The sequence below is a fragment of the Pezoporus wallicus genome, unplaced genomic scaffold, assembly GCF_028554395.1.
Source record: "Pezoporus wallicus isolate ANWC-B61680 ecotype Strahan unplaced genomic scaffold, APGP_CSIRO_Pwel_v1 contig_2910, whole genome shotgun sequence".
In the NCBI taxonomy this organism is placed as follows: domain Eukaryota; kingdom Metazoa; phylum Chordata; class Aves; order Psittaciformes; family Psittacidae; genus Pezoporus; species Pezoporus wallicus.
The window spans coordinates 718,861-734,639 of record NW_026642858.1 but is presented as its reverse complement, the minus strand read 5'-3'; the positions used below and the strand labels follow the sequence as shown (position 1 = coordinate 734,639).

At 39.5% G+C, this 15,779-nt stretch overlaps 1 protein-coding gene and 1 long non-coding RNA gene across 5 annotated transcripts in view; one reads left to right on the top strand and one right to left on the bottom strand.

Moving 5' to 3' along the window:
* Positions 1–965: 965 nt before the first annotated feature.
* Positions 966–15,779, bottom strand: part of TJP2 (tight junction protein 2) — a 63,449-nt gene continuing 48,635 nt past the window's right edge. For all 4 annotated transcript variants that reach the window (XM_057432919.1, XM_057432918.1, XM_057432916.1 and 1 more), the window contains 16 exons: positions 15,282–15,390; positions 15,022–15,161; positions 14,467–14,530; positions 12,366–12,516; positions 11,504–11,612; positions 10,631–10,841; positions 9,237–9,424; positions 8,174–8,269; positions 7,986–8,065; positions 6,744–6,954; positions 6,224–6,324; positions 5,642–5,854; positions 5,175–5,285; positions 3,916–4,248; positions 3,401–3,486; positions 966–1,863 (listed from right to left, as the gene is read on the bottom strand). In XM_057432919.1, coding sequence (XP_057288902.1) covers positions 1,695–1,863; positions 3,401–3,486; positions 3,916–4,248; positions 5,175–5,285; positions 5,642–5,854; positions 6,224–6,324; positions 6,744–6,954; positions 7,986–8,065; positions 8,174–8,269; positions 9,237–9,424; positions 10,631–10,841; positions 11,504–11,612; positions 12,366–12,516; positions 14,467–14,530; positions 15,022–15,161; positions 15,282–15,390 — 2,372 coding nt within the window. In that variant the 3' untranslated portion in view covers positions 966–1,694. The remainder of the gene's footprint in view (positions 1,864–3,400; positions 3,487–3,915; positions 4,249–5,174; positions 5,286–5,641; positions 5,855–6,223; positions 6,325–6,743; positions 6,955–7,985; positions 8,066–8,173; positions 8,270–9,236; positions 9,425–10,630; positions 10,842–11,503; positions 11,613–12,365; positions 12,517–14,466; positions 14,531–15,021; positions 15,162–15,281; positions 15,391–15,779) is intronic.
* Positions 9,398–12,137, top strand: LOC130611790 (uncharacterized). Its single transcript, XR_008975316.1, has 2 exons — positions 9,398–9,519; positions 11,946–12,137. It is a non-coding gene; the product is annotated as an uncharacterized LOC130611790 (long non-coding RNA).

The following is a 15,779-nucleotide window of genomic DNA, read 5'->3' as shown; positions in this document are numbered from 1 at the left end:
GGTAGCACACAGTCTGTTTGTGTGCCAACATGCTGATCCCCATCACAATCAGCAGGCAGGTCCCAAGGATATCCAAAGGCCATTCAAAACCTTCAGAACTCTCAGTTGATGCTGCTGTACTTGTCACTGGGGCTGGTGTAGCTGCTGTGCTTGCCGGCTCTCCCACCACCAGCTTCTCTTTTCCTGAGTCCAGCTCTTCCTCCTCTGCCTTGCTGGGAAATGCTGCGTGGTCTCCTACGTCCTCCTGAGACTCGGCGGGCGGCTTCCGGGGAATGCTCTCGGCCGTTGCAGGGCTCGGCTCCTCTGCGGGGCTCGGCTCCTCCGCCGCCTTCTCCCGCTGCTCAGCAGCCGCCTCCTTCCTCTCCTCGACCGCCCCGACCTCCTCCACCGGCAGCCGTCCCCTCGCAATATGAGGGGTATGAGCACAGGGCTCCTTGCCAGCAGCTGGGGCAGGAGTTCACTGCTGACCTGTGCCCCTCACCTGAGCTTCCGGTTTTCACCCTGCTTGGGTCCTCCCGCCCAGGGCCCAGCATCTGCTGCTCCCCCCCGGCACTGCCGCCATTCGCCGCTCAAAGTCTACCTTCTTTTATTTTAAAAGAGCATTAAAAAGCCATCTTCTCTATTGCATTAGCAAAAAGAAATTTTTCTCTGACCCTTTCAAGAATTTTTATTCCATGTAGGAGAATTAAGGATAAAGAACAGGAATGGGAAGGCAGTAGTTAATACTCTAAAAGATAAGTCTCTTGCAGGAAGTCTTTGGTTCTGCATGAGTTTTCTTTTAAATCACAACAAATTTTAAAACCACGTTCAGAACATTGGGAAGCAACATCAACAGTGACATTTCCCACTACTTGAACAGCAGGAGATGAGACTCTGAACTGAACAGTGTACAGCTCTAAGTATACTCATGAAAGTCAGAGACCAGAAGACTAATACTGTTCAAAAGAAAAATAAGATACATAGTATTTTTCTAGAATATATCCTTTATTATTTGTAGGCTGTACAAATTTTAATACATGATTGAATTTCTACATCGTTATCTCTGTTCAAGTACAGCCTGGTCTTTTCCAGCAATCCAGTCAATTGCACCTTTATGATGTATAGTCAGTATTTATGAAATATTGCGTATGCATCTATGAACTTAGAAAAATAACATGCAAGGGAACTGTTACCATGAAACTGATAAAAAAAGACAGGTAAAACAGTCAATCCCCTTTTAGTGTGTTATGGCTTTGTACCAAGTATCAGATGTCAAAACAGTTTAAAACGCTTCTTGTTGAAGGCACTTACTGTTGGTTAAACTTTTAAATTTAGTTCTATTGCATGAAGAAGTGTATTGCTGAGATCATACTTTAATAACACAACAGTCAAAAAAGGCAGCAAAAAGGGAAAAAAGGGGGTTTATGTTAAAGTATGAAAACACTAAAAATTAACACAAACTGTCAGGATTTGGTCCTTATAAAACAGGCAATAGCATTCAGGCAGTAAGAGATTTCTTCTGTTATATGCTAACAGAATAATTAATATCCCCAAAAATGAACTCTTTCAGTTCCGGTGTATAGATATGTGTGAGTAGTGTACCCTCCAACACCACCCCCAATAAAAATACAGCTTTTCAAGACTAACTACTGCTCCACTTTGGCTGTGAAGAAAGAAACCTCGTAAGAGCATTATACATGCACATACTAGCAAGCCTACAATTCTGTGTCCCGATATCTGGATGGCTGTCCGTAATAGCCCTTCTTAGAGTGGTCTGATAGCTGCCGACGGTACTCCTCCTCCTCCTCTGCATCACTGCCATAACTGCCACGGTTCTCTAGGTAAGGTCTAATAGGAGGTTTCTGAGGTTCTGGAGGTCTGCAGCTAACATAGCAAGACATGGAGGGGGAGAGAGAGAGAGAGAGACTCTTTACTTCTAGTCTGAAAAAATAATTATGCTTAACAATGGCTTTACGGCCATGCACAACAACCTAGAAACCCCTTCCAGACCATGTTTATGGTTGGTCATAATTGGTCATTGCATGGTCATGATAAGCCTATTTGAAGAGACATTTTATTTCCATCAGGAATCTCATGTTCAGATTTGATCTACTCAATCTATCTGGAGGAACGGCAAATGTAGTATTACTAAATACCACCACACACACACCCCCACAAAGTGCTTTACAGAACTTTATTCCCTGAGCATAGAGGTTTTCAGCCACTGCTGCTACTTCAACTGACGTTTTCCTCAATTACTTTTGCACCAGATTCTTTCTATGCCTGCTGCTTCTTTTGCATCCCCAGTTTCCTGTCTCAAAGTCTTCTCATCTGACATTTCTTAAATTGGCAGCCTTCTCTCCTCACTTGAGACACTCAGTAGGGCTCTTATCCTTGAAAGTGGCAGAAATAATCAACACATTTGGGTTTTGTACACTGTGGTGCTACCCATTTAATGTGACACTAAGCAGATATATAGAAATAAAATCTGCCAGGGAAAGGCATTTTCTCAGTTTCAAAAGCCATGATTTTTGCAATCCCTGGTATACAACACCAAGACATTATCCTCCTTCCACATTATCCCAATACTTAAATACTCTCTTGAATCAGTCATTAACATTCCCACAGAACGGCAATAACACTGATTTCTGTAGGTAAGCAAACATTCTGTGTATGTGGTTAAAGATTACTTCTGAAAAGCTTCTGAAGCTTTAAAAAAAAGTATGCTTTTCTGAACCCACCAGGAAAATCTGAAAATAATCACTTAATTTTTGCATTTTAGATTATACATTATGACATCATCGTCTACTGGCTGTTACTAAGAGACGATAAAAACAAAGTCCTGCAAAGCAGAAGACATCATACAGTGTATTAGCTTTTGCACAGGTGACTGCTCAAGTTGGAAATATAGAGTGTGTAGGGTAAGATGACACAATGGTCAAGCAGTCCAGAGGTCACGGAATTTTAACGAAAGACTACTACTATGCTGAGACTTGATGGGTGCCCTCAGACAAGTTTCATCCTCACTTTTCATACCCACACAATACATCTGTAACTGAATAAACATTTAAGTGTTATTAAGTAGTTAAACCAGCAATTTTTGTTAGGATAGACTAACATTCATCAAGTCTTCAACATAGAAAGAGGAGACATCAGAGCATGTGAATGCAGAAAAGCTGAGTAATACTGATCTAGGAAAAAAACTGGCTCTGCATATAGTTCAGAAAAGAACAGGTGACTCAAAAATACTCTGAAAAACAAGTTCACTGAAATTTTGACCCACCTTACAATAATCTTTGACGCACAACAACAAAGCAATATACCAAGCAGGATTATTTGTATGACTGAAAATTGGCAAGATCAGTCTTCCTCCTTCTGGTAAACAATCAAGACAAAATGCTTTAAACTGGGTACACCTTACCTCATAGGCTGAGGCCAGTTCTGTTCTGACTTCTGTGTTTTGATAGGGACAGCATAAATATCTGGGTGCTTCTCGGCTATCTCAAGCTTGAAAAGAAAGTATGAGAAAAATAAATGTTCTTTTTAAGTCTAACTATTAGGGATCCTAGACGGTAGATCTAGCAGGCCACAGCTAGATCTGAAACAATTAAAGCACAAATTGGTAACTAATGTTATTCATATTCCTACGATTATATGATCCTTTGCTGGAGTTGTAATTCGAAGTGCATGTGAAAAGAATGAACTGCCAAAAGCAACAGGATTATTAGAAGTCAGCTTTCTATAGTTACAATAGGAAGCCTTAAAATATGTCCTCTTTTTACATCCAATCCACACAACAGTATGTCTGAATGTGTGGTTTCCCAAACTTTGCTTTCCAGAAGCAACACAATGCAACAGGCATGATTTGCATTTTCAGGATGCAGGCTGCTCTATATGGTGGAAAGCACAGCAGGGGGAGAACGCATCTCTTCATACCCTGGCATTCTGGGCCTCTTGTAGATCTTTCATTCTTTGCTTCCTTGCCTTATGATCCATCTCCTCAAATATTTTTACTTTCCTCAATACGGATTTTGGAGTAGTTTCTTGTTCACTTCCTTCCTCTTCCAACTTTGCCTCCTCCTCTGCAGGTGGGACTGAGGGCTGAAAGCTTCTCAGGACGGGATGCCCAATGTCAGGTTTCACAGAAACAGGTGGTGGTGCTGCTTTAGGTGATACAGATGAAGTCTCACTGCCGACAGCAACATTACTTGACCTGGAGTCATAGTTCTTGGGGAAGTCATATAGATCCTCTTTGTTTTGTAACTTTCCCTGTAAGTATAAAATAAGCAAAGTTTACATCAGCAACTTCATAACTCTCATTTCAAATGAAGGCTTTTATCTGAAATTAATAATTTGTCTATGCATTTCATAGTGTCAGTCTTCATCCAAAGAAACACTTGCAAGTTATTTGAGCTGCTGCAACATTTTGGGCTTACACTCATATACTACACATCAACCTACAGAAGACCAGCACATTTAGACATGTTTGCCCCATTTGTTAAGGATTAACACAACTACAACATGTGCTAGGGCCCAGCACAGAGAAAACTGCCCTCCCAAATGATCTGTCAGTACTACCTAATGTAGAATATCACTATGAGGAGAAGTGCACAGGACCCAAACCTGTTTTCTGTTCCATCTTTTTTAACTCACACATGTCCTACTTTGCTTAGTCTCTGTTGTCAAGGTGTACTTCAATATATTTTGAATACATGCAGTATGAAAGAGACCCATCCTCATGAAGAAAGAACTTTGGGTTCAGGGTAAATCAGGAATTGCTGAAATAGAATTTGGTGTCAATTTCCCCCATACTATTCCTGAGCAAGGTTGGCACAAACAGTTACCATGAGTTTCCAGCAGTGGAAACTGATTTCAGAGGTGGTAGATTCTGATTTTGTGCTTCACAATAATGGCCATCAGATACGCTTTTCCTGATGATCAGCCTACATGTGGTCTTGCTGAATTAAAAAGGTGCCTTTGAATTTGTTAACAGACTTTCTTATTGCATATAGAGACCACATATATTTGAAAAGAACTGTTATCCTTTTAAGTTTTCTGTCTGACTTATCCTGCAACACTCTGCACTTACAATGTTTTCTAGACTCTAATCATTACTGTTGCGCTTCCTGATGTCTCACCTGGAGAGTTCTCTGGGAAGAACAGCTTTGTATTGAGATTTGTTTCTACAACTTTACCTTAGGTGGTTCTGGTTTGAATGCTGGAGGTGGACTTGGTTCTCTAAGGATCTCCCTGCTACCAGCTTTTCTCAACTGCACCCTTGGTTCTGGATTAATTTTTTTTAAACTCTGTGAAAGAAAAAAAGGAGATAAAAATCACTGCAGTACCCACTAATTCAATCATTTTTACCCCTCACTCAAGTTTACTATTTTGGGAACAGTAACCAGGAGTCAAATGACTGTCAGCAACCTGACCAAATCACTGCAGGTATAGTTGCAAAATTCAAGGTGATGAGACATCATCAGGAAACCTACGGAGTTAGGCAGAAAAGCAGAGCTATTGCCATTTTACTCTACACAATGTAGCTGTAAACACTAGCAGAGGTAAGATAAAGCTGCAGTTTAAAAAACTCACTTTTAAGCCATATATACAGGGCTTTCAGAAAGTCCAAAGTACATTCCTGTTGAAAATCCAGTCATCTCACCTCCTCATGATGTACAGGTTCAGAGAACCGGTTTACAGATGAAATCCTTGGTTCATCCGAAGGCTCCTCAAGCTCATTATCAGTGTATGCACCTCCTTCTCCATCTGTATCTTCCAGGTCACTGATCAGGCGACTGTCACAACTCAAATAATCAGCACCCATTGCAGTAAGGTAAGACATACGATCATCTGTATCATCTTCCATACTGTCCATCTACAAAACAGTAAGAATTAAGAAGATTAAAAAGATAAGAATTAGACCCTAGTTAGGTCTTAGTATCATGCCAAACAACTCCTTAATCACAACTTTGCAAAAGTGAAGGAAACTCTAATGCAGAATCAGAAAGGAAAGTTCTGTAAAAGTTTATCCTTCCTAACTATTCTTCTCTAGCCACAGCACTAGTGATGAAAGCTCCAAAGGTTAACAGTAAGAACAATAATAAGTAATCTTTTATTACCAAGAAAGACAAACTATATGTCTAACCTATCCGACATCGGCAAACAAAATTTTATAGAAATTTTACTGGGAAATAATGTCTTGAGACATCTGTACAGCTTAGTACAGTACGGACTGACTGCTTACCTTTCCTTCTGATACCCATACTGCTTCTCCTTGTTGTTGCTGAATTGTATCTTTCAGACTACCATACCAGCTATCATTGGCTGAATTCAGATTGATGGTGGCTGCAAGAATTGGAAGGAAAAAGTATATATACACAGCATATGCAATGTGATCCTTTATCCAGTCTTTGCTGTTTAAGACTTTTTGTTCTAGTTATTTGAGAATGTTAAGTGAGAACAGACATTTAATTTAGATCATTGACAAAAGCATGGTATTTCTATTGTTTGTCCATTTTCCAAGCTTATTTAAGTCACTTATCATTTGACGACAGTATGCTGATTCACAATTTCTTTTGTATTAGAATCTGGCAGAATAAGGAATTTAGGAAAAAGTCAAGCAAGGCACTGTTTATGACTGTACCTTCACATCCTTTTAGTTCCAGCCTACATAATATACAGAGTAGTAAGTGGGTATCTCAAGACTTACACAGTCACATCCACTACTCTCTGGGTAAGCAAGTTAGACACACATTCTTCCTTACCTGTGAAGAGGTGGGAACAAGTTTTCTTCAGTTTGTTTGCTTGCTCATAAAGTTTTCTTGAGCTCTTGTTAGATGTGGGACACAGCCTTTGTCTCATGGTTTTCACACCTTGCTTACTATCTGGGTTAAAGAAGATTACAATTGGAAACCACTGGGTATAATTTAGCAGGTCCACTGCTTTAGGAGTTACATCCAACAGAGCATGTTTATCCTGTTAACAAGAAAGGCCTGTCAGTGTGCTGCTTGCGGAGAACAACAGGAGGTAGCTGGAACAGAGTATCTCAGGAAAAACAAGATATTTTTGTCCAAATAAGAACAGAACTTGGTGGGATCTTCCCCCACAGTTATATAACATTCATAAGCCACAGCTAGCAGCCTTTTTCTTTCAGCTCCATTTTTCTGAACAGCTTTTGCCTGATGTCCGTGTTCTTACATTAACTAATTCTCGTGTTAAGTGCACTTATTCCACCTTTTTTTTTTAATAGGTAGTGAAAGTTCCTTGCTTTTCTCTCTACCTCCCCCTACCACGCATTCCACTACTACAATAATTCTGTCTGCTAACTGTAAGCTTTTATCTATACTTACTAGCTGAAGCAAATCTCACTTTTTTTTTCCACATTTCATATTTCCTTCTCAGATATTTCTAGTGCAAAGATGAACTGGGATTTCAAATATGTGTTCAGTGGGGCCTGAACTCTGAACAGACTTCTCTGTGACATTCTAACTCCTCTGGCATTGGTTTTATTGGGCTCAGGGCAAGCTGTGTAGTACATTCTTTTTGCCCAAGCTTTTAGGCTTCTGGATTACTATCTGTTTACCTGATCTTTAAACAGTATTATAAAAAGAGTCTCGGTGGATGCCACTTACTTACCATAGTCACTTCCTGTTCAGTTTAATAGTAGTTCAGTAACTCTGAGGCAATCTAAACCATTAAGTGTCTGTTCACAGCAGAGCAAGAGCACTGCATGACAGTAAAGCCTCCACGTCAAATTCAGAAAGCATGCAGTAAAACACAGGTGCCCAACTGTTCGAATTTAGAATGAACTTAAGACAGGAGAATTTAATTTCTAATAGTGAGTTCACCCTCCCATTTGGAGGATAGCTAACAAAAGTATAAAACTTGTTTCTGAACAACTCCAAAACAGATGCAGTGAAGATGTGAGGACTCTCCAAGTTTTAAGAGCAAACAAATCAAATGACATGCCTTTGATCATAAGCAATTTTTACAGGGAAATACTCCACCTGCTCAATGATTTGCATCACAGTGTTCAAGCGCACCACCCCAGTTGACTTCTCTGAACCTGCATCTCTGGGCTCTGTCTCTGCAAAGAAGAACATTTTAACTTATCTAGAGTGGCCAGGCAGCTGCGATTATTAAGTTATCCCTTCTCTCAGTTAAGGATGGTAAGAAAGCTGGGAGGACAACTTACTTGCTGTCTGGTACAGGTGAGGCAAATCATTCGACAACTTCTCCATAGCAACATCTGCAATAGGGCCAAATACTACCACAGGTCTCTTAAAACCAGCTGAAAGAAAAATATTTGCAGAAAAGCGAAGTCAGATAAGCCTGGTTTTATACCAAAAGCTAAATGGCAGAGGTGAAACCCTCAATTACTACACAAGGTTATGAGTAAGTGGAAGTTATTTAAAAATACATTTAAAAAATGCTTTCAAAAGTTTGTGCAACAGCGTAACTCATACAGAAAAGTATTTTTATCAGCTAAGAAAAAGAGATTGTTTTAATTTAACAGCTTCCTTATTCTTCCTAATGAAGTTGTATTGAGAGGATTCTGCCTTCTGAAAACACGCAGATTTTCAGTAATGTTTCCATCCAGCAAAATAGCATGAACTGTGACCAGAAGGCTTTGTTTGAATAAAGATACAAATGCTAAATCAGCTGTAGGGCAGCTTGAAGAAGCAAAGAAATGCAAAATTCTGTTATGCTTTTGTCAAAACAAGCACAGAGACAGTCTTCATAAGTTAATGGGGGACTGCCATTCTACTGCTGAGTCTGCATCTTGACATCTGGGAGCACCTTTAAGATACTTTATATTATTTACTTAGTTTCACAATACTATCCTGTGTGAATATCCTGAAAATTATCTTGACTTGCTCAACATCACTAGCAATAGACCTAGTTTAGAGTTACAGATAATGGACCACGTTAACCTCAATTACACTTGGACAATCTCCTGAGAATACCTGGCCTTTGTTTGGCCTCAAGGTAATGTGTACTACCCTGCTATTTATGAGCAAGCTAAAGATTGTGAAACATCGTGGCCATATGGATTGTACTTTCAGAGCTAGCCAAAGGGAAGCTGAGGAAACAAGAAAATCCTGCTCATTTTTTTTCTTTACTAATTTTTACTTCAAGTTGCTCAGATTTAACACTGAACCCAAGTTGTTCAAAATCACTTACTCAGCTAACCAAATATTTGTACATGAAACCAGCCAGCAATAAATAGGCAGCTGGTTTACAGCACTGCCACTTACCCTCACGCAACTGAACTCGCTCATAAGCTGGGAATTTTGTGCTCACAGATACAACAGCTGTCAGATCTTCACGACTCTTCCTCAGATTCTTCTTCCCTCCAGATCGCTGACCACGTGTTCTCCAGAAGTCTGCCCTATCGCTTGAGCCATCCTTTTGGGCATTTTGAACACTGGCCATCTGCTCAGCTCTGACAGAGAAAGCACAGCATTCATTTCTACAGAACTACTCAAAAAGCGCAAAAGTGCTTTCACTGAAGAACAACATACTTTGAATTTGCAACAGGTAATTTTCCAGATAGCCATGAGTGGAGGAAAGAATGGAGAAGTCCAGGTTCCTTTGCCTTGGAACAAAGTGTCAGAAAAATGCTCTGACTTGCCACAGCTACAAGACTGCTGAGCAGGAATGAGTTCCCTTAAACTGGTAACTCTCAAGCATAAATAAAAGAATGCAACTGCAAAGAGGTGGTGGTGAAAGTGCAAGTCAGAACTGAAGGCCTAGGAAATTACTGTCACTCTTTTATTCTCAATTAGGCCTTGTAAGTCAAGTTACTACAGCATACAAAGGCAAGTTTTGTGACATCAATTAACAGAGGACAGAATGTACTGACTGAGAAAGAGGCAGGGGAGTTGCATAAGCAACATATTTCAGGAACTTCAGTACAATGCAATTGTGAGCATTTTTCCCCTCCATCTTAAAGTTACAACCATCCTCAGGAATGGAAAAGCTATAGTCTAAAAATACGGTGATTTTTTTTGTTGATGAATTAATACTTTTATGCACTGTGCACATTTGAACACTTGCTTTTCCCTCACATGAATTTTTACTAGGAAAGCTATTTAAGCAAACAATATTGCTGTGGTTCACTGAGTAGTTCACTACAGCTACCAAGAAATGTTAACCTTGGAATAAATTTTTGAAACATTTTTCATAAGGATATACAAAAGAAATTCAAGCACTGAAGTTCCTTTAAAAAAAAAGATTAATCAGAGTATGCCTGCACACACAGTCATGAGCTTCCTAAGGTATAGGGTTTTTTTGCTTCATGTTATTAGATTTGTTTGGAAAACGGGGGTGGGGAGGAGGGAAGGGTGTGGTGTGAGGAGAAGAAAAGTGGGGGAAAGGCAAAAAAGGGACCCTGCACCCATTTTCTAGAAGATGAACTGAAGCAGCTGGTCCTTCACTGATTGCTGAGACAGGAGCTCTAGGTCTGTGTTGCAAATACCTGATCTACTAGATGTAGGTAATGCCGTCTCCTCTCATCCTCACTTCACCTAATGCCATGAAGTTGTATAATCATGTACAGTTTTACAGGCCCAGTAAGGAAGAAATATACGCCGGGAAGAAAAATAATCTTACTTCTAACAATGGGTAGGAAGACAGGATGCCACCTTACCTGCTCTTATTTGGAATAATGCCCTTTTCCAGATCACTTCCAATTCTTACAGCCAGCCAGTTTCCCAGTTTGCCATCATACAGTGTATCAACTACTCTAAAGATCTCGCCTCTGGTGAATGCTAAGCTCTGTGGTGACTCTTTTTCACACTCAAAGTGAGTCCTGATGAAGAATGAATCTCCTCTGCCACAAGCCATAATGTCTCTGTAGACTAAAACAGGAATTCCCATTTATTTACTCTTTCAGATATGAAAAGGTATAAAGCTGTCATTCTATAGAACAGTTCTGAAGTCTTCCCACACACACACTCAAAAAACCCCCCCAAAACCAGCCTTCACATCCATTGCCCTTACACACACTTTATCCAGAGTGTTCTATATTTGAACACATACAGTCCTTAAAGGTACTTGCACCTTCCCAAAGCAAAAGGCAGCTTCAATATTACAGCAGGTTGTGTCTCCAACAGGAAAGCAAGAGGCTTTGCTTGCTCCTTAACTGTTCATCCATAAACCTGTCCATTTGCTGCTGTCTGACTGAATCCTTTATGACTGCCAGAAAAGGAACGCTAACATCATAAGATCTTAGGCCAGCTGGTACAGACAGAAAAGCAGAAGGAACAAGCAGTAAATTGCCATGCTTCAGGATTAAGCATAGATGCTATCTGCTAATAATGAGAGATGGAGAAGTGCTCTGAAAAACACATTACGCACGCACACCTGTATGACCCTCATGGTATGGAATACAGCTATCTTCTAAAGGACTGAAAAGGAGGATGACTAAAATGCTATCAGGAATAATCACAACAGAGATTATTTGTGGTTCACTGACAAAACAGCTTCACAGATATACACACATTTTGTTCAAAGCACCTACCTTCATATTTACTTTGAGCCAAAATTGTTACTGTTTCACCTTTGGGAATTTCTAAGAGATACAAAACAGCATCTTCCCGAGCAATGCCTCTGAAGTCTTGAGTGTTTACCTAAGTACAAAAACCAACAAATTAAACATCAACACCTGAAAGATCAACAATAAAAGGAGTAACCACAGATTTTTGTTTCATGTCAAAAAAAAAAATCTTAAATACTCTTTTCCATTATTATGCTTTATTTTTTAAAGCAATATCGATGCCCATTGCCATAAGAAATATTTTATTGCAGCAATTAACAGCAATTTTTCTGAAGTAACAAGGTCTGGGATGTATACGGCTAGATTGTTTCTTTAACAGGCTTCAAAAGACATTGAAAAATCAAGGCTATCACAAGAGAAAAGAGGCAGAAAAAAAATTACATTAGTTTCCTATTTTAATTTTCAGCAAAAAAGAAGAATGTAAGAGGACAAAATGACATAGATGATATAATTCAGAAACTGGGAAAATAAATCACTGTTACCCAAGGAAACTGGAGGAGGATGAAAGAAGAAAAATATCCTGGCCTTTTTTTTTCCCCATATCCAACACTAGGAAGAAGCATTGTACAGAAAATTTATTCTCCTATCTTTGGACGTTTTTCTTGATTAGTGTTTTTCCTGCTCTACCCCTTTCACAGAATCTTTTAAACAAACTAAAGCTTGGCATACAATCTCCCTCAAAAACTCATTTCTCCATCACACATATACACTTCAAAAGCAATCACATGACTTCCTAAGATCATAATTTCTTCCATATTTCCACTAAGAAGAAAACAAAACACACAAAGGTGATTTGCATTCCAGGGACACATACTTCCACTCATACCTTAAGAATCTGATCTCCTTCCTGCAGTCCCTCCTGATCAGCTGAGGTGCCTTCTTGAATTCCAGCAATAAATATCCCTACATCATTTCCACCAGCCAGTCGTAGACCAACACTGTCCCCTTTCTTGAATCTCACCATTTTTGTATTAGGACTACAAGATTTACAGACAGGAAAAGGAAGTAAGGCCAGATGTCAGGCAAATGACAATAACAGGTTGTTGAGAAAAATAACTGCAACCCATTCAACAAAATCATATTAATAATATTCTTGGTCCCTTTCTTTCACTCTTTAGGCTATATTTACCCAGGTAAACACTGAATGAAGGAAGCAGAGGATTTGCATTTTTCAGAGTGAAAACTGAACTAGGAAGAGGATGTAACTGTTATACACAGACTGGACAGAGCAGAACAACTCCCTGTTCTTGAAGTCCCAGAATAGTCCCCTATGTATTAGATCCTCTCTCAGAGGCTGTTTTTTTTTTTGTGAAAACACTCAAGTTGTAAATAATCATTGTTCTTTCCTCTGTATGCTTAAGAACTGTCATATGAATTAAATGTATACCTATTTTATTTGCAGTTGAACATGTCTGTTAGACGGAAGTCTTCAATTTCTCTTGTAATAAGTATTTCCAAGTACACTGTATTAGTGTATTAACAATCAGTCCTTTCACATTGCAGTGGGAGGTGGCTGCTGAACTAGGTTCCGCTTTTTTGCTATCAGAAAAGCTGTATGTCTGAGTGACCTTCCAACACAGAGGACAGTACTTATCTGTCAGCTTTTCTCAGTAATACCCTAAGCCTGTATTATAAATTCCCCTTCATCAAAATAATCACTTCATTAATTTGCACATCAATGACAACATATGCAGGGTCCAACCCAGAGAAGATCTGAGAAGAGAATCCATTTAAGAAAATACTCCAAGGTACAGAATATCCTCAAAACCTTATCTCTAGGTTTCTCTTTCTAATCTCAGTGCTCCTCTCCCTTCTTTATTCAGAAACTCTCAAAGGAAAACATGGAAATTGATTTACTAGTTTGAAACATTAAGTAGCTAATTATTAAAGAATCACCAGTACTAGGTTCTATCAGAAAAAAAAACCCACACGAGTAAATTTTGGAAGCAGCATTTGGTTCACATCTAAGCAGAGACCAGAACTGCAACAGGCTTGCATTTGAAGAAAAGGATTTCTGCATAGAAGCTTCCACCTTGTATAAAAACACACTTATGTTTGGCTTTGTCTTGCAAGAAGCTAGTTTACAAATTAAATAGACCACATTCTCTTTGTATCTTTGTACTGTGGGGAAAGGAAGGTTTGTCTTTTGTGTACACATAAAATAACAGAAGAGGTGTAAAATACATTTCCATAGAATTGCACAGGTTAGAACGGCCCTCTGCTCAAAACCGGTTGATCAGGGCCTTGGCCAGTTATGTTTTTGAGTATTTCTGGCGCTGGATATAACACAACCTACAAGGGAAAGATGTTCAGTGGTTAACGACCTCATAATAAAAGCTGCCTTCTTGGTATCAAAATTTCCCATACTTCAGTTTGCATCCCTTGCTCTTTGTCCTACTACTCTACCCCATTGAGAAGAGTATGGCTCCGTTTTCTCTACACACTACGTATTAGTTCACTGAAGACAGCAATAAGATGCCCCTGCAGTCCTCTTCTCCAGGCTTAACAAACCCAGTTTTCTCAGTCTTTTCTCCTATGCCATACACTCCAGTGTGTCAATGTACTTCTCATCCTGGGGAGCCCCAAAATGGACACAGTACTCCAAATACTGTGCTCCAAGTACTGCCAAAAAGAACAGAATAAAAATATACCATTGTGTATGCTCCCATGCAAGCCCAGAAGCATAGTTCTGTAACTTCTGGGTAGAAGGCAAGTCTATACTTCCAGGCAGGTACTTCTAAACCTCAGTTTAACTCAAATTTGGTTGGTGAGAAACCACGTCATCTCTTCTTGGCATTAAGCTATAAAAGGAGTATCACTCCAATTAGGCAAAAAGACAGAACTTCAAAACCAAATGCATGCAACCAACAACCAGGTAGATGTCACTGGAAAAACAGTGCAAAAGAACACAGCAAGTGCTGCCTTACCCATATATTGCTTCATCTTCAGGGCTGGGTTTAAGAATCGTTCTTGTAACTTTTGGTTGAGATGCTGGATGTAAAAAAGCCAACAGAAATTACTGAGCTATTAAAAGAAGTTGTAAGTGGCAGCAATTTTTAACTATCTGATAGCAACCAAACCCCTCCAGGCCAGATTTCAACTTCCAGCATGTCTGACTAGAACCGATTTACTTCCCTTTTTTAATTCCTGAAAAAGAGCAAAGTTCAAGGGAGGGATACACAACTCTTTCAAGTAAGTCAGATAAGACTTCAGGTATAGCTTCATTTGTTTGCTTACAGCAATAGGCTAGTAGATGCTCCAGTGAACTACTTGCTTTTTGAGGTGGTAATTCTGATAAACAACTGCCTTCAAACAATCTCAGGTGTTTCTTCTCTCCCTGCACCACTAAGCAAAGACAGACCTTGTCTCTGTGTGTAAGGACAGGGTTAACAGGAAGAGTATACTAGATATGTCAACATGACTGGGGGAGTAGACATTCTGTGGCCAGGGGGAAAAAACAACCAAAAGCTTCAGATTCTGACCAGCAGGGTCATCTTGGTACTTCATTTCTTTTTTTATGTCTACAGCTGTAACAGTAGGAGTAGCAATGTCACTACTTGACTTGAATGGTGTAGGCATTGCTCCCATCCTGGACATCCTACTGGATGGATCATCTTTTGCACTAAAAGAAAGAAAAAGAAAAAAGTGTAGTAAAATTGTGCAAGAATGCCATGTATTTTAATAATTTCTTTGACAAGCATTAGAACAGTGGACTACAAAAAAAATAGAAGTCACTTCTTACTTTGTTTTCTCTTTCAGCTTTTCATTGGATGAATGTGAATCTAGATCAGAATGATGTAATCCGTCATCTTGAGGGGAGAATGACCTGTTAGACTCTACTTCAGAAATGTCTGTGAAGAGAACAGCAAATGAAGAAATGCAGGATTTGTTTAAATTATCTGCACACGCATCTGATCCCCCATTATTTACAAAGCTTTCACATTTAAGATAAACTGAACCTCTAAACCTACTCTCATTACAAGCTGGATTTGACTAGCATTCTGAAAGCGATAAGCCGTAGTGCTTCCACTCGCCCATCACCCTGAAAATATTTCAGGAAGGTTTCACACAAGCTTTAGGAAACACACATCACAAAACTACCTTGAACACACCACAAACTCATTAACTAGTGTTAGTAGCCTTTTATTTGGCGTCACATATAGGTTCCCAAGCAGAAGATCATGTTCACGTTAAGAGTCGTCCCATCATTGCTTTTCAGCAACAAAAGAAACAGAGCAGT